The following is a 17696-nucleotide window of genomic DNA, read 5'->3' on the forward strand; positions in this document are numbered from 1 at the left end:
AGTTAGAACAGAAAAAGCCAGAAAAGTACAGTCCACATTAACATTAAAACAGTAATCCATTACTTTACGTATTTACTCCCTGAAAAACTTTAGCTGCACTTCTCTTTGCACTTTTGCTTTAATCACCCAAGATACATTAAGACAGAGTTAACCAGAGCGTTAACATGCACATCACTGCATATCCACACTAATGACTGTGCTAAGGAGGGGACATATGTTGGCACTTTACTGTCACATTCTTGCCCGTTCATGGAACAGGTTCATACTAAATATCTCCTCCCATCAGAAGTATGTTTCTTTATGCACGTTACCTGACAGCTGTTGCACAAACAGGCATGAAAGAGCATGTTTGATTTGGTTTTTGTTTCTGTTCACTGATTATGCAAGACAAAAAAAAACAACACAATTGGCATAATTGCTTGATGAGTGCACTGAATTTACCAAATCTAATGTGATTAGAGTGATGTTACCCTTCCTAGAGAAAAGTCTCTCATCTCTTGTTTTCTCTGGTGAAGGGACCACTTCACTCCTTGCTATCTGACACCAGAGTTCAAAGACTGCAGATCAGGTTACTCCAACTGCAGGCCCTTCATTATTTAGACTGTCCTCTTTCTCCCCTCCACTCAGTCTTGATTTTACTTTGAAATTGTGCTTTGTTCAGAGTGCGTTCAGACTTACCTGCAAAAGAAACAAACAAAAAAAACAAGACCTTTCTGGGGTACTGCTCTCTAAACGCTGCCTGATTCATTGAGTTTTAAAGGTCAGAGATGAGGGTTGTGGAGCGGTAATACAAAAAATTTGACTCACCCCAGATGTTATGCATGTGACCAGATTAAGAATCTACGTGGAATTCTACAGTGCAATGCATTCAGAATTTTTGGTGTATGTTATGGTGTTAACGCTTGTCACGTGCATGCCTGGCCACAGATATACATGTAGAGAAACAAGTTTTCTGTACTCATTCATGTTGTGTACAACGAATCCTGGCTCTGCCATCTGAACGTCACAGCCGGGTGTGACAGAGTATTAAGGCCACATTAAGAAAAAAATATAATTTTGCTACGGCTGCTTTTTCTTTTTTTTTTTTCAACTTTATTCTCAAAATGCGGCACTAATACTCCTTTGTAGCAGGAACTCATCAGAACCAGGTAATATCTTCTGTTGTCCAATTTTGGTGAGCCTCTGTGAATTGTCACCTCAGCTTCCTGTTTGTAACTGATGGGAGTGGCACCCAGTGTGGTCTTCTGCTGCTGCTGCCCATCTGCTCTTCAGAAATGCTTATCTGCATTCCTTGGTTATAACGAATGGTTCTTACTATTGCCTTCTGCTCAAAGCTGACTGGCATAAACAGTATTTTTCCCCCACAGAGATGCCTGCTGGATATTACCTCTTTTTTGCGACATCTGCTGATGCTCTGTTGGAACTCCAGCATGTTGTCTTGACCATGTCTACATAACTAAATGCAGTGATTTGCCGAACTGTAATTGACTGATTAGATATTTGCGTTAACGAGCAGTTGAATCTGTGTACCCAATAAAGTCAGTCAGTTGTCTGTTGGGGTTTCATTCGTTTAAATACTCTGGTATTAAAATGGGCAACTTTATTGTCATAGATGCTTGGTGTTAGCCATTAACAAGGAAATAAAAGGAAAAAGAAATGCCACTAAAAAATAGCGTAACATGTTTAGATTTGCACAAACAGCATGGGTATTTAAGAAATCTTTTTTATTAAAAAAACTGTCACAGTTGCAGCCATACAAGGGGTCAGAATTGACAAGTACATCTTACAATGCATCATTATTGATCATAGAAGCAGTTACATAGCAGGAGTAGTAAGAAAAAGGACACAGGAAAGTACAGGACAGGGAATAATGCCTGTGTCTGTACATGTGGGATGAGTGTTATAGCTTACAGTACATTTAGTCGTATGTACAAACATGATGATCTACTGGCTGACGTAATATGTTTTAAAAAAGCAACACCTGACATCTGTACAGCGTGCAATAGCTGTGGGTGAGTGACTTCCATTACCAGTTATATGTGTGCTAACTCAAAATATAGCTGCTGTTAATGTGGTTCACATTAAATGAAATGAACCCCGGGCCACGTTTCACTTCCTCCTTCAGTATAAAATGTATTATTGCAACAACTCTTTGCTTTAAGGAAAATAAGATGTAATTTTCTTGAGAAGGACCCAGGGCAGTTTGTGTTCATTGCTTATAACTAGGAAATCTTTAAAAGAAAAGAAAAAGAAAAAGAAAAAAGGAAGAAGAGCTTTTTAAGCAATAATTTCCTCTGTCTTTACTCAGAAGAGTATTTCACATCTTAGAAACAAATGCTAAAAGTGGGTAACACCTCGCGGATTATGGGTATTTCAAGACAGTATTAATGGAACAAAGTCATATTTATTAGCAACGTAACTTAAATGTGATGGCCATTGCACATTTTACTGTCGTCTTTCCAAAAAGAACATGTTGGATGTGCCTTAGGTGACCATTGGTGTTCCCTGGAAAGCAGACACATATCTTATATATACACACACACACACTACAAACACACCTCTAAGGCACAGTTTTTTCAGCATTACTACCCTCAAACCCAGTACTGGCCCTCTTTTAGAGTTGGAGTCGGGGACCTAGATCTCACAGAGGTCCTGAATCCTGTAGTACGTGGAAGTGGATTGCTAGAAGTTTTATTATCTCTTTCATTACTGTTACAGCCTCTAATATTCCTATCACCACCAGCTAAATCAGCCTCAAATGGCCCCCAGAAGGTCATTCCAGGGGCTAGACTCCTCCGGGGACTTGTGGGCACCCTGGGAGAAGTTGGGCAGCTTGCAGAGCCGAGTGGGGTGACCATAACTGAGGGCATAGCCACACTCCGCTCTGGCCTGCCCAGATACGGGCTGTCCTCATTGGGAACCGGCACTGCAGCGAGTGCCTGGACAAGTCGAAGCCGAGCTTGTTTTTCCTTGCGATGGCGGAACACCAGGATCAAAACTATGAGTATTATAATGAGAAGCAAACAAGCTAGCAGCGGAAGGATAATGAGGAGGGGGTCCGACGCAGGACGAGGCAGAACCTCGACATGAATCAGCTGGGTGTCGGGAGGGTTCCCCGGACCGTGTTTCTCTGGGATGGAAGGAGTGTGGGGCTGGGGGGCATGGCTGTGACCTCCTCCTGCTCCCTCTACGCTGCTCTTTGACCTCCCTCCAGGACTACCATTCCGTGTGTGGTTCCCCAGTCGGTTATGAGGCCTCAACTTGTGGTGTGTCCTGTTGTGGTGCTTGTGTGACAAAATGTGGGGGTGCAAACCCACAGTGACCTCACCGTGTGCTGTAGAGCCTCCTCGTCCACCTTCCCGTCCTGCTCTTCCGGCAGTTGTCCTGTTGTGTGCTGGTAGACGGGCTGTTGTGTGTTCGCGACCTATCTTGTCTATTTTATTGAAACCACCAGGACCGTGGCGCATCTGGTGATGAGGTAAGATGGTGAAGTGAAGCTCGCCCTTTGCTGGCTGGACGTTTCCAGACCTCACCAGGAAGCTGAAAGAGTCATTAAGAGGCGTGGCGGGAGCGTGGACTTGAGCTGTTGTGAGCGTGGATTCATTATTGTGGAGCTGGTTGTCGCTGTCACTAAGATTCTCCTCGATGGCAACTCGGCCTTGCACCACATCTCTGAATGTGAATGACTTCAGGACCTCTGACGCTCTGTTAGGATCATATGTTATCTACACAAACACACACACGAAAACACATAGCAGAGGAGAAAGTCAACAGCAAACCAGTCAGACACGCGACATACTGTAGTTTTATGACATTGCAGCTGGAGAAAGGGACCGTCTAACCCCGACTCATTACAACAAATGGCTTTACCTTGACTAGTTTTCCATGTTTTGGTGGAGAGAGAACCTCAAAGACCGGGTTGGCTCGGCTGATTCTCGCCAGCTCTGAGGCATCAATCATGGCTTTTCCCAGTTTCACAGCGATACCACTGGGGACTCGAACTGGCTCTCTCAGGTAGATCAGAGGCCGCACGGTCACTTTCACCGTTGCTGTTACATTTCCATAATTAATGCCAGGTGACGAGGCTGACACTGACATTTGAAAGGTGTCCTCGGACTCGCTGAGATCAGTCATGTGATAGACGACGCGTCCAAACTGGAGGTCCTCGTGGCGGAATGTGGTGACCTCCTGGTCGTTAATAGCGATGCGTCCGTGGCGAGGGGGTGTGGTGACAGTGTAGGAGACAGTGGCCCGGCTCTGACCATTGGTTTGAGCTGCAAGCTGATTGGTTGTCAGGACCACCGCGGTCCGGCCTTGAATCAACGACAGGCCAGTGTTGTTCACAATGGACACCGAGGGCTTAATAACCTCCAAACTAAACAGCTTGTAGAGCGGACGGTGATGGCCGTCTGTTACGTTGAAGTAGAAAACTCCTGTTGAGGGGTCGCCCTAAGGGAGGAAACATTGAAAGGAAGAACAAAAGACACAACGCAGGAATTAGTAGTGGAAAAAACATAAACATGAACTTTATTCACTGCTTTGTTACCACAGAATAATGGCACCACTTAGCCAAAAATAAGGCATATTGAGCATTAACCATGTCCAGCACTTTTTAAATCTCTGCACAATCACAATTACAACAATGTAAGTCTGACGCTATTTTTTTTTTCCTAAATACATAACACTGACACATGTTTAGGCTTCACTGCTGCAGTAAACCTTCTTCACCTGCTGTATAAAATGCAGCCGGCCGTGGTTGACGTCGTACTGGGTGAATGAGGTCACCGGCTCCGGTCTTTCCCCCAGCGTCAGGTAGCCATTGTTGGGCTTACTTATCACGAGGTAGTGCAGCTCCTCTGGAGGAGTATCATGGTCCTCCACCTCGACATGGAAAAAGTGAAGGATTAAGAAATGATGTAAAAGTTTTGTAGACGTAAAAATAAATTGCAGCTCTACCTAAATTTATACTTGTCCTTTTTGCACTTACTCACCTGAAGACTGCTGGGTCCAAGTACGACTCTCTCCCCCACTACCACCTTCATACTGGGAGCCCTGCTTCTGATCAGTGGTGGCTGGTCATTGACTGGTGTTACTGTGATGTTGAACATCTCTGTCACCCCTGTGGTGTCTTTAACGTGATGATGAGAAACTGTGTCTAGTGATGAAAAGGGAGATGATGACGCAGAGTACAGAGAGGAAAAGGAGCTGGAAGAAGAGGAGGAGTCAGAGGAAAAAGCCGACAAGGATGATGAGGAGGAAGAAGAGGGGAGATCCAAAGGTGCCACCCAGGCCCGAAAAGTGAAGCTGTCACTTGTGGTCTCAGAGTCATCGTGGAAGTATGTGATGCCAAACTTGTTCAGGGTGACTTGTGAAAAATCTGGTTGGTTCCTGAGAAAAGACGATAACCCAAAAGCCATATTTGATACTTTTGTTCATATTTACATGGATGCATGTATTTATATATATAAATCAACACAAGAAGAGAATAATAAGTGGCGCTGAATGTTCTGCATTGTCTTTTAACTTGACAAGGCCGAGGCCTATTGACTTCTCCTAAGTGATCATGATTCACTATAAATTGTAATTTCTCTTTGCCAGCATAAAAAGGATTTGTTAGGCAGCAGTCACTGGACTCTGTGACAATGGAAAAATCCAAGGAACTCAATGAAGATCTAAGTAGAAGAACTGTAGCTTTACACAAGTTGGGAAGGTCACTTGCAAAAAAAACCCCCAAAGAAACAACAACAAAAAACCCACCTACAAGTTGCCAATGGAGAGACGCCAAACTGTGTTTCATTGTTCTGGTAAGAGTGACAATAAAGATCTATCTTATCTTATCTTGCAGCCATTTCTAAAAAACTTCAAAGTTCAAGATGATCAGTTCAAACAACTGTATGTAAGTATAAGTTCTTTGGATGTGTCACTACTTTGCCAAGGTCTGGATGAATACCCAAACTGTCACCCTCAAATGAGAGGTAATTGGTTAAAATGTTCAGGAACCACCAAGACTCAAGCCTGACATGAATGGAAACTGCTGAATGCCGACGTCGCTGCCCACAATGAGACAGTTTGGACTAAGAAGGTGTAGAGCAAGAAAGAAGCCCCTGCTCAAAAATCAACACCTTCAAGTTCAACTAACATTTGCATCTGTTCACATGGACATGCCAAATGGCTTCTGGTAAAAGGTTTTATGGTTAAATGAGACAAAGACTGAGCTATTTGTCCAAGAGCTATGTGTGGAAGAGTAAAGGCTGGGCTTTGAAACCTATGATTATGGTATTATCAAGCATGGTAGCAGTAGCGTCACACTGCCAGTGGCAATGATATAATTGGACAAAGAGGATGGCATGATGAAGGAGGAACACCTACAAAGTATTCAAGTTCACCTCAAATCAATAGCTAGGGAGCTAAAACCTGGACATGATTGGGTGGTTCTAACACGACAAATACACAAATACAGGATCCCAAACACCTCAAAACTGGTTTTAAAATTGATAAAGCAGGCTAACATTAAGGTTCTGGAATGACCTTCTCAAAGCCCCGACATCAACCCGATTAAAATTTGTGGAAACCAAGGAATTTGAATGAACTCTACCAACTCTACCAAGAGGAGTGGTCAGATATTCAGTCAGAATTATACCAGAAGCTTGCTGATGGCTACCAGAAGCATCTGGCTGAGGTATAAAGGACATTTAACCCAATACAGGGGTGTATGTTCATGTTTAAGAGTATACATTTGACCCCATGTGGATTAGAGAAAATCCAAAATGATTTCAAATTAAAATTTTATGGCCATGATATAGTATATGTAAACAAATCCCAGCTGTATAATGATATATATCTTTTATTGAATATATATATATTTACTTTTGCTCTGTATATGGTATTACATTCCTTTGATTTTAATTTTGTTTTTCACTTCATTTCATGACAAATAAGAGCAGCTATGTACCTGGTGAGATTGTGTCCTCGAATAGACAAAATCCCATAGCGAGGCAAAGAAATCACACGATACATGATGTGGTGGTCTTTCCGATGAGACTCTGGGATTTTTCCCAGGAGATTAGAGGCATCAAGCTTGGACCTGTCTATTGTCACCCTGCCTCCTTCAGCCACCACAGCACCTGAGTGATAAATACAGACATAAATGTAGTCACCCTTATATTATATTCTTCTTGCCACATGATATTTATTAGTTTGAAACATAGATAGTACCTGCATTGTTTATTAGTCTGGTCTTGTGCTGAGAGCTGTCATGATGTTCATTGGCTTGGTAGGAGATCAAGATGGTGAAGGTGTGTGGAGGAAGAGAAGCAGGAGGCAAAGACGCCGTGAAAGAAAAAGTGTCTGCAGCTGACCATCCCACTGACTCTGGCTTGTTCTGATCATACAGGATAACGCCATCATCCAACTAAGAGAGCCAAATAAATGAGGAGGGAAAAGAGAATTTCTTTCAGAAGTCAGTCCTCTTAGAAAAAGCGAAAACTGACACATGGAGACACACACATCCCTACCATGCTCTGTGTAAAGGTGGAAACATTTCTTGTGGAGTTGTCCGGCATACGTCGGACCAGGCGGCCGAGTTTAGGAGGAGAGGTCACTGCAAAGACCACGGACTGGTTCCTCCTGATGTTGCCGTCAGCAATGTTAGTAACCGCCTGAAGCTCCTTGTCTGAGATTGGTGTCACAGAGCCTTCAGGATAAACAAAAAAAGTAATGCTAAGGAGGGAATCTACCGAGTTTAATGTATTAGTAGCAGGTGACGCCATGCGTCAACAATGCCAGAGTGTTTGGCCTTAACGTGACCAACATCTGCTGCTTTGCTGTACATTTCACTCAGGAGTAGTCTACACCTAATATGGGCCAGATGTCATGTGTGTTGTGGCATGAGCCCACACAATAACCCACGCCAAGCCCACCCCACACCTTTGTAGGGCGTGTTTAGTCTACAGACATCCTGTCACTGAGTCAAAGTGCCAAATGCAGCCGAGGTTCAAATATATTTGTCACCTGAGATCGAACATAACATTGTAAAACAAATATATCAAACAAAAATTTCATACTCGAATGTCTAACTGTGCTCATTCGTTCCTTTGACTGTCCATTGATTGTCAGCGGAAAAGTTGTAGCTAAGTAGTTCATATTGTTCTTAAAATAGCAACATAACCAAAAGAGAGATCAGGAGGAGATGTTTTACTTTTTCTTGAGCCACAAATTCTCTTTCCCCCCCAATAGTGCCACATTAGATCAAGTTCTTGCAGTTTTAACTGATGTGCTAGAAGCACTGTAACCGTTTAGCCTTTAACAGTAAATCTATATTCCCAGTTTCAACACCAATTTTCTCAACACGTTTTTTATAAACTGTTTTTTACTTGACTGCAAAATGTTGTAATTTTTCTCATCAAAGCAAGTAAAATAGTTGTGTGTGGTTATATATAAGAATAAATGCTGTACATATGAGTAGGTGTCACTGTACGCATGTGCTTTATAGGTTTTGGTGTGAACATAAGGCACTGTGGTTTAGAGTAGCGAGGCCACCCAGCGGATTGCAGTGTATTACATCAGCGTGTCACTGTTGTGCCTTCAGAGCGGCCTTGATTCTTTGTGACACAGATTCACCACAGTGCTAGAAACATTTCTTAGAGATTTTTTTCTGAAAGTCCCGTTCCACCACATCTCAGAGGTGTTCTGCTGGATTGAGATGTGGTGACTGTGGAGTACAGAGGCCCTTCAGAGGGTCTTTTTAACTTCAGGTCAAGATGTGACTTCAAAACCATCAGTCACTTTATTTATTTATCTAGTCATTTACTGATTTATTGAAGCTGGAAGAGCAGGTATACCTGGGTAGACTTCCATCGGGTGGTTTCTCTGCAGGGTGAGGATCAGAGAATGAGCAGTTGTGCTAAAGATCTGACGAGGAGCAAAGTTGAGGCCGTCATTCACTTGGAAATGAAAGCCACCTGATGGCGCCCCTGCAGACAGACAGAAACATGTGGTCTACTCCTCTGCTGAATCAAAGGTCTTTTTAGAAAACAGAAACACATGCTTACCATTGTGCACAAACACCAGCTGCTTGCTTTCTATGTGACTTTGAGTGAAGTTCAGAATGTGTCTGGAGGGGGCGCTCTTCAAAGCCAAGTGGCCATTACTGGGTGGTGTCACTATGAACTCCAGCCCCTCAGGTGGAGTGTCAGTGTCCTCCGCACTGAGATCGCCTGTGGTTATCTCTGTAACAGAACCCACCCACACCTGAAGAGCAGAAAGGAAGCACGACAAGTCAGCTTGGCTCAGCATGACTATAAAGAGATATAGATATATAGTTACATAGATACATTTTGTTTGTTTTAATATGCACTAATAAAAAAGCTCTTTCATGACTTTTTGATTTAAGTGTGTCTTTGAAATAATTTTAGCTGAAAATAATAATCGTGTTGACTCTTCTTATCAGTGTGTGGGCTTTTCCCACCTTCAGTCCGTGGTTGGTTGTAATCACTGGGGTCTCATCATTGACAGGTGTGATGTTGATGTGAACGGCGCACGGCAGGCTGTGTTTCCTGGTTTCCGTCTGGTTTGCCACAATGGTGAAGTTGTCTCTCAGGGTGTCACTGCCGTCGTGGATGTAGGAAATGTACTCCCGTTCCACCTAAAAACAGATGTTGTGTGGAAAATGGAACAAACGAATCCAATGAAATGATAGCTCACATCATAGTATGAAGCATTTTATCACAAAGATGAGCGCTACATTTAATTTAAGAAAAAATCTGCCAGGTATTGTTGTAGGGTGATTGTGCTCAAGGTCAGCAGGTCAACGGAAAGTGTATCTTTTGTATATTTCATGTTAGATTATATTTGCAATATACATGACCTGATCAGGGATGTTTGACCTGAGTATCAGCCATGAAAATTTTACAAGTTTTGTGAACAGGTAGAACATGGGTATAAGAAGAAAACATCTATTTTTTTCCACTTATCCAATACAACGTCATGGTTGGAATAGAGCCAATCAATGCGACCATAGGGCAAGAGACGCAGGATAACCACTCGCACCTACAGCCAATGTAAAATCACTATATGCATGTCTTCGGACTGTGAGAGAGTATGAGAGGACTCAGACAAACATAAAGGTCTCACTGGCTAGTGGACAAACCCAGGATGTTCATGCTGTCAGGCAATGGTGCCAACCACTGCAGCACCATGTCACCCATGAGATGAACCCATTAAATGACCAACTGTTCCTGTGTCCTAGTTTACTCCATTTGTGAGAAATTATTTAAAAAAAAAGAGCCTATTAAATGTTTTCAAAATTGTAACACATGGTTGTGTTGATTGCCCTTCTAGTAAAAAAAGGGTCTTTTCCTGCTTTTTGATGCCTCTGAGATGAACACATGGAGTCTTTCAGTCTTTAAGAGCTACGTGTGTAATCAAACTTGGTTTTTGAGTGGGTTCGGTCAAACCTCAGTGTGTGTGAAAGCTGTGATAGGCATCCCTGGAATGCGGCTGTGCTCCAAATGTCCATGTCGTGGTGGATTGATGACCTGATACAGGAAGTTCATCCCAGAGAAGTGATGGCTGGCGACTTTAATGATGTCAGAGGTCAGCGGCATAGAAGACCCCTCATCTAGAGTCAAGTCGGACACCTAAACAAAAAATGTGTAGAAGAAAGTAGTGACTGACTGCTTTCTGGTTTGGTAAATTGACCTCCGTTTGACCTTTTTACCTGCAGAGGAAGCAGGATTGGGATGATATCAATCTCCAGCCTGATAGGTCCAACCTTTGTCACCCCATTGGTTGCTTCCAACAGAACAGAATCATTGGTGCTTCCTGTGGTCTGCTGTTGATAGATGACCAAGCCCTGGTTCAAGTCCTCCTGGGTGAATGTGGGTGTTGACTGCTTTTTGATACCCTGCATGGAGGGAGAGAGTGAACAGACCCCTTGACTGCAGCCTCATTGTGAGGCCGAAATATCACAAATCACCTACTGATTAGAAGGTTGGTTCGATCACTGGCTCCCCCAGCCTGCATGCCAAGTATCCTTGGGCAAGATACTAACCCCAAGTTGCTCTCCGATGCGTCCATCAGAGTGTAAATGTGTGTGAATGTTGTTAGAAAAAGCACTCCGTTTAGAGTCAGAGCATGGGAGAATGGGTGTGATTGGGTGAATGTGGCATGTTATATAGAGCGCTTTGAGTACTGCGGGAGAGTAGAAAAGCACTATATAAGAATCAGTCCATTTACCAAACACTAAGTGACAGGAAATGAGACAAGGGAATAGACAAGGGCATTTGTAACCCTTTCCAGACTAACAGTTGTCAGTTTCTCAGCTGTACTTGAGCTCCTTTAGATTGTGCCATGATGTTGCTTTTTGAGATCTCTTAGCCTACTTTATCAGACAGTTTCCATTTAAATGCCTCTTATGGAGGTACCTACTTTATAGTGCTGTCCTCCATTCATGCGTTGATGCTTGTTGTCAGTGGACAACCTCTGAATGATGCCAACTGTGGGAAGACTGTGCACAGTAAAAACTATCTCTGAGGGCTGACTGTCTTCATGGACCACCTGGTTAAAAAAAGAAAATCACAAAAGTGATGCTGAATATGAAACTAAACATATTTTATAATCAGAGAATTTACCTGCATATGTGAGGATCTTGGTTTTGCTTACCTCTAAGTTGTCCCTGCTTATAGAGATATTCTGTCCCTCTTCCACCACCACTGGCCGGTTGTTTCTGACTGTTGGTGGCCTCTGATGACTCTCCAGGTAAATCTTTACCGAAACTCCAAAGTCTAGATATACCTCCCTCTTCCCTCTTTCCACCTGCCTCTCTGTGCTCCGTTCTCTAGCTCTTGCTGTCACATTAAAGCTATCCGACAACTTGTGACTGCCATCATGGCGATATACCAGGCGCCCTGCTATCAAGTCTCGCTGGGTGAATATTGAAATTGCATCTGCGTCTGTTATAATCCCACTCTCTCTGTCAATAAAGCAGATCACGCCATGTTTAGGTGGGATGAAGACCTCAAACGTCACTTCGTGTGGGTCTCTGATGTCAAGGTTGCTGAAGACACTGAGGTTAGCAGAGGTCAGGGTCGTGATCCCACCCTGCTCGACCATGATGCCTGTGTTGTTCTCCACCTGCAGGTAAGGATCCTGCGCCATCACCTGCACCCCACAGCAAAAAGAAGACCAATCATGCTAACATGAACTTCATTATTTTCACACTAAAGTGTCTTCTCAAGTAAACGGTATGAATAGAAATGAAATAAATCACATCACATAGGAATTTATAGTGAGTGCCTAATCTGAATCTTTGCCAGATTTCTACTGCTTGGTTTACTCAGCTTTTTTATATTTGTGCCAGTCATGGGCCTAATGGTTCAATCACAGTGAATCACATGACTCGGAAAAAATCAATAGTTGCCCGAATCAATAGTTCAGATTGCAAGTAAGCAACTGGTTTCCCAGAGGAAGTGCCTTTGTAATTTTGCAGTTAAAAATAATTTCTGTTTAATGTAGATTTCTGTGCTTGCGAACAGAAACAGATTTGAAAATAGATTGTGTGCAATTGCCAAATTGAAACCAATTGTCAGAGATTTACAGTTAACAAACAGTCAGGTGAATAAACAACAATGAGACACTTGTGTAGGTTAACGTGCTGCACGGGTGAAAAGCTCAGAGCAAATCACACCGAACTGAAGTATTCGTTTATTTTTATAGGTTACATCGTCAATATGCAAATATAATCACATTTCCTGTTACGCAGGTCCTGATGTCTGTCTGCATGCAAGCTGTGTGTGTGTGTGTCACAGAGTATGTGTGTTGCAGGTCAATTTCTAAGAATAATATAATGCAAGTCAACTTCTGCGGGTCAGCGTCACAGGGTCAGCTTCCTGTTTCAACAGAAAGCTGTGTCTGGAAATATGTATAACATAACATTTGAAGCATAATCAATTAAAACAATAAAAATTCCTTAACACCAATCAATTATAAACTGCTGGCAGACTGACTCAGTGTTATTGATGTTTTATCCCTGTCACTGTTGAAGTCAGCAACTGACTGCCAGTCACCGCAGACTTGGTCCTTGTCTTCAACACAACGATTTAATGGCAACAAGATCACATTGCACATGCTCGTAATAACTTTGTGGGCAACCAAGTTTCCTCAGCGTGACTGCAACATTACCCTTCCTGTCATTGTTATTAAACCAAAAAAACAAAACAAAAAAGAGAATAATCACCTCCAACAGCGTTGAAACATAATGCTTCCCATCAGATACGAAAAGCACAAAACGCCCAAAACTCACTCCTTTGTGGACAAACAGCACCTTTTTCTGAGATGAGAAAAAGCAGGAGGCCATCATGACCAACGATAAAAAAAAAAGCATTAGCAGGCTTTATAAAAAATATACAAACTATAAAAGATACCATTATTGCTCTTACCTGTTCGAGGTCTCGCTGTGTGAACTCATACAACTTGTGGCTAGGATCACTGGCCAGCACCAACTCTCCCATGGGGATCCCCCTCCGTGTGTACACCAACCAGCTGTCCTCGAAATCTGAGTCATCATCACGATAACGCAGGTCACTCAGCGTCACCAATCTCTGGCCCTCCCGTGCAACGTGGAAAACTTTATCCACAACCCTGACGGGCCTCTGATCATTGACGAGCTGCACTGAGATGTTAAAGGTGTGCTGTTCTCCATTTCCGTCCTCTTTCTTGTTCGTGTGTTTGTGAGCTTTGTAAACCACTATCTGAAATGTGAAAGAATCCTGCTTAGTTTCGCTGTCGTCGTGAACGTACATGATCCTTTCCTCAGTTATATCCTGATTCGTGAACGCCATAATGTTGTCGTTAATTGAAGTTGAGTTGGAGAGGTTGATCCGCCTTATGTGCCCATGCCTGGGGCTCTCTATAATGTTGTAGAGGACCTCCCGGTTACTCGCTGTGTGAGTGAACAGAATATCTCTGGTGATTACTTTACTCCCTCCTTCCATGACTGAGAGACCTTTGCTTATCATAGTGACGGTGGTCGACTCGGCTTTGATGTTGATTCTGAAGTCGTAAGTTGTTGAGTTGGAGTGAGCTGAAAACACCTGGAAGCTGAACGTGTCTCTCGTGTCGTCATGTTGCCGGTTGATTAGCTCGTACCTTACCAAACCATCACTGATGTTCCTCTGGCTGAAGGTTGAGTTCCTTTGTAGGGCCTTGTTGTTGAGGAGAAGCTGACCTTTCTTGGGTACCGTTACCATCCTGAAATGGAGGTCACTCTCACTGAGCTTAACACCCTTAGAAATCACATGGAGGTCCTCGGGAGTGAGAACAGCAGCCTGAACGCCATTGAGCTCCATCTTACTCCGTGTGATCTTGAAGTGAATCCATCGTACCGCGATGGGGAAAACAGCCTCTTGTTTAGCCAGGGAACCGATACTGACTTTAAATTTAAAGTGGTCTGTGATGTTATTCTGCATCTGTAAGCCACGGTAGGTGCTGAGGTATCGAATCCGTTCTTTTTCCAGAAGTTTCTGGGAGAAAGAGGTCGCTGGCTTCCATTCGCCGCTTGAGTGTAACCTCTGGAGCTCGCCATATTGTGGGAACTCTGTAACATTATACCAGATTTCTACTGTGGGGTCAGCCACATTAACTTGTACTGCAAGGTGATTGGTGGTGATGACTGAAGCTTCGCCTTGGTTCACCTCCAGTCCGGTATTGTTCACCAGTTTATCTTCGAGTGGCACGGTTATTATCCTCAAAACTACTGTGTTGCTTACCTGACAAAGGGAGAGGGAAGAGGCAAAATACCATCTGAGAGGATAAGACATAAGATGAGAAAAAAAGACAAGCTGCTATTTTACTCACCTTCTGCCCGTCACTAACCCTAAGAGCCAGCCTAGAAGTTGAGACCCCTGTGTGGATAAAGCTGATCTTACCCTCCTCTAGATCGTTTAGGGAGAACAAGTTGATGGGCCTGGAAGATAAGAAGGTGAAAACCTTGGAGGTCAAAGCAAACAACAAAAAATGTTTTAGTTAAAAGTTGTAGTAAGATAAAAACTACGGGAAAAAATTAGAATAATACTGCTTACTAACTCAAATGACTTCGTCCAAGACAAGTGGATGAAACAAATTGGTTCAATTCGTTTTTGTCACTTGGTGCAATGTCTGTGAAAAAATCCTACCAACAAACACTTTACCAGATGAAGGGCTTGGCCCAGCTTTGAAGAAATACTCTCCACATCTGGGCTCAGGAAGTTTTGGAAGGACTCTTTAACACAAAATCCCATCATCAGAAAAACAAAATTTGGGAGACATGTTCTCAATAATCAGCACTGATATAATTTTAGTTTTGCCAGTTTGGTCAAATTTGTCAAGACACAAGAGAGAGTGCAAATGCAAGATGTGACTGAAGGGCAGGCTTTCAGCCTTAATGCAAGGGGTAACACAAAAGTATTACATTAACTGTTTAGGAATGACTTAAATGTTTATGTAATGCTGCAAAATATACTGATGTATAAAGTGACCACACTAATTATACACAAACAACCACTTCCACAAAAGAGCTCAGTATCTGGATCTAAAAAGATTTGCAATGCCCCATTAAAGCTTTATAAGCCGTAACACCAACCTGCCAGGGTAATCCTGATGCTCAAGGTATCCAGCCTCAGTGTTGAGGTTTCCCAGGGAGCTGAAAACAAGCTCCTCAGGACTGCTGTCAGGGTCTAGCGCTCTCAACACATCTGTAGTCAGCTGGGGGAATTGTGAATGCATTAATTTTGATCTTTTTTCACGTATAATTACTCAGACATTTTGCTGTACCTACCTGTCGTCTGGACTTCTCGAGTAGAGTAAAATAGTTTCCCTCTGGCAGGCTGAGCACAGGGGCATCGTTCACAGCACTGATGCTAATTTCGAACTGGTGCAGACGGTTGCCCTTGAGAAACACAGGAAGCTCCTTCTTATTGCTGGAGAAGACTGAAAATGTGAAGAAGTCACTCTGGTCCTCTGAGCCGCTGTGAACGTACATCACCCTGCCCTGCCAGAGGTCCAGCATACTGAACGTCCGGTCCTTCTCCTCAATTCCTATCGTGATGGTCCTCTCCTGGCCCTCGTCCAAAGTCCTGTCGGGGTCTGGACTCAGGTCCAACCGGAGCTGGCCATGAACAGGCTGTTCCTCAACGCGGAACATAAACTGGGATGGATGAATGCCCAGTTTACGGAAGTCCAAATTCACCTGGCAAAGAGTCCAAAGAGAATTATATATCGGTGCTGCTTATTTTTATTTTCACAATTACTTAAAGAACACTAAACTCAAAAGACAGATCAGCACTACCTTTATGTGTTTTGGTTCAAGAGGTGCCCGGCCTCCCTCAGATACTTCTAGTTTCCTCAGCATCAGGAAGTTAGGGCTCCTCTTCGCGTTAGTCTGTGCAGTTGTGATATCAACCCCAGGAAGATCTGTTGGGCTGGTGAGACTTGCTCTCTGTGGAGCCTGCCCTGTCCTACAGCCCACAGTGACATCCTTGGTGACTGTGGCATGAGGTAGGCCTGTTTTTTGAGTGTTCACCCTGATTTCACTGAGGCAGCCTTTAAAGGAGCCTCCTCCTTCTCCTCCAGATGGAACAGAAATCAATCCAGCTCGCCTTGCTTGTCCCCGAGCTGCTTCATCCAGCCCTCCTACGAAGAGAGGCCCCGTAAGCTGGAGGACCTGAATCTCTGGGCTCAGACTGGCCTTCACCAGCTCTTTGCCTACCTTCAGCTGAACACTGTGAGGCAACAAGTGAAGCTGGATGGTGTACCAGGTGTGGTTGCTGTTTACATTTGTTAAAGAATGCAGCTCGGTTTTACTCCCCTCTCCACCTCCTACCGAAGCTACCAGATGACCACGTACGATCTCAATGGCAACAAACCCTCCCTGATTGTCAGAGCTATAAAGGACAATGCCGTCTTCTTCTTCTTTTGCAGCAGGATGTAGTTCACATTCAAACACTCCCTCTTGAAGCACATCCCACGGTGGGAGTGACATGAACGCTTCTGAGCTGAAAAAACTGACAGAATCTTCTTCTGTTGCAGAAAACTGTGGACTACAGCCCAGAGATACCTCATGGACGGTCTTGTACCCAGAATGTGGCCTGAGACTGGACAGTAAGTCATGTTGATTGAAGACGACTTCGTCCATGCAACCTCTAAACCCAGAGGAGATGTTGTGAAGATAGAGATGATTTAATCCAGCTGTCCCGCCAACAAGGAGTCCATCCTCCACACCGAGCTCCAGATCTGGTCCCTGTATTTGTAGGCCGGTGTGGGAGTTCTGGTCCACAGTCATAGTGATATTATGGCGGGTGTGGGTGAGATCCACAGTGTGCCACGCCAGGTCACTGAGATGGATGCCCTTTTCTGAGCGCAACGAATGCTCACCTGAGCCCAGATCAAGACGCACCTGAGGATTAAGGGGGAAGGTGAAAAAGGAAAAAGTTCATAAACTCATAAAAGTTGCAAGGAAAGCCGAAATATCACACATCACATGTTAAATATGTGTGTACATAAAAAACAAAATGAAGAAAATGAAGGCTTTTCCACAAATAGAAATGCAACTGAGATCTCTCTGACAGCACCAGTGACTTGTACTTGGTATTTTTATTAAGCTATTGTGGTTTTCTGTCTTAACCTCACTCGTGTATGAACTTGTCTGGAATTAAAGCAGTGCC

The 17696-nt window shown here is 43.5% G+C and overlaps 1 protein-coding gene across 1 annotated transcript in view; it reads right to left on the minus strand.

The window, feature by feature from the left end:
• Positions 1–1711: 1711 nt before the first annotated feature.
• Positions 1712–17696, minus strand: part of LOC102211660 (chondroitin sulfate proteoglycan 4-like) — a 48997-nt gene continuing 33012 nt past the window's right edge. Inside the window, exons 2-21 of the mRNA XM_005729335.1 lie at positions 16322–17428; positions 15812–16222; positions 15617–15738; positions 14854–14962; positions 13437–14765; positions 13235–13327; positions 11662–12159; positions 11428–11556; positions 10718–10903; positions 10455–10637; positions 9467–9643; positions 9051–9249; positions 8841–8972; positions 7515–7693; positions 7216–7411; positions 6953–7124; positions 4992–5388; positions 4729–4881; positions 3871–4449; positions 1712–3725 (exon numbers count right to left, since the gene is read on the minus strand). Of these exons, the coding sequence (XP_005729392.1) occupies positions 2592–3725; positions 3871–4449; positions 4729–4881; positions 4992–5388; positions 6953–7124; positions 7216–7411; positions 7515–7693; positions 8841–8972; positions 9051–9249; positions 9467–9643; positions 10455–10637; positions 10718–10903; positions 11428–11556; positions 11662–12159; positions 13235–13327; positions 13437–14765; positions 14854–14962; positions 15617–15738; positions 15812–16222; positions 16322–17428 (7485 nt within the window). The 3' untranslated portion in view covers positions 1712–2591. The remainder of the gene's footprint in view (positions 3726–3870; positions 4450–4728; positions 4882–4991; positions 5389–6952; positions 7125–7215; positions 7412–7514; positions 7694–8840; positions 8973–9050; positions 9250–9466; positions 9644–10454; positions 10638–10717; positions 10904–11427; positions 11557–11661; positions 12160–13234; positions 13328–13436; positions 14766–14853; positions 14963–15616; positions 15739–15811; positions 16223–16321; positions 17429–17696) is intronic.

The sequence above is a fragment of the Pundamilia nyererei genome, unplaced genomic scaffold, assembly GCF_000239375.1.
Source record: "Pundamilia nyererei isolate P.nyererei 1_Seehausen unplaced genomic scaffold, PunNye1.0 scaffold00032, whole genome shotgun sequence".
Classification (NCBI taxonomy): Eukaryota; Metazoa; Chordata; class Actinopteri; order Cichliformes; family Cichlidae; genus Pundamilia; species Pundamilia nyererei.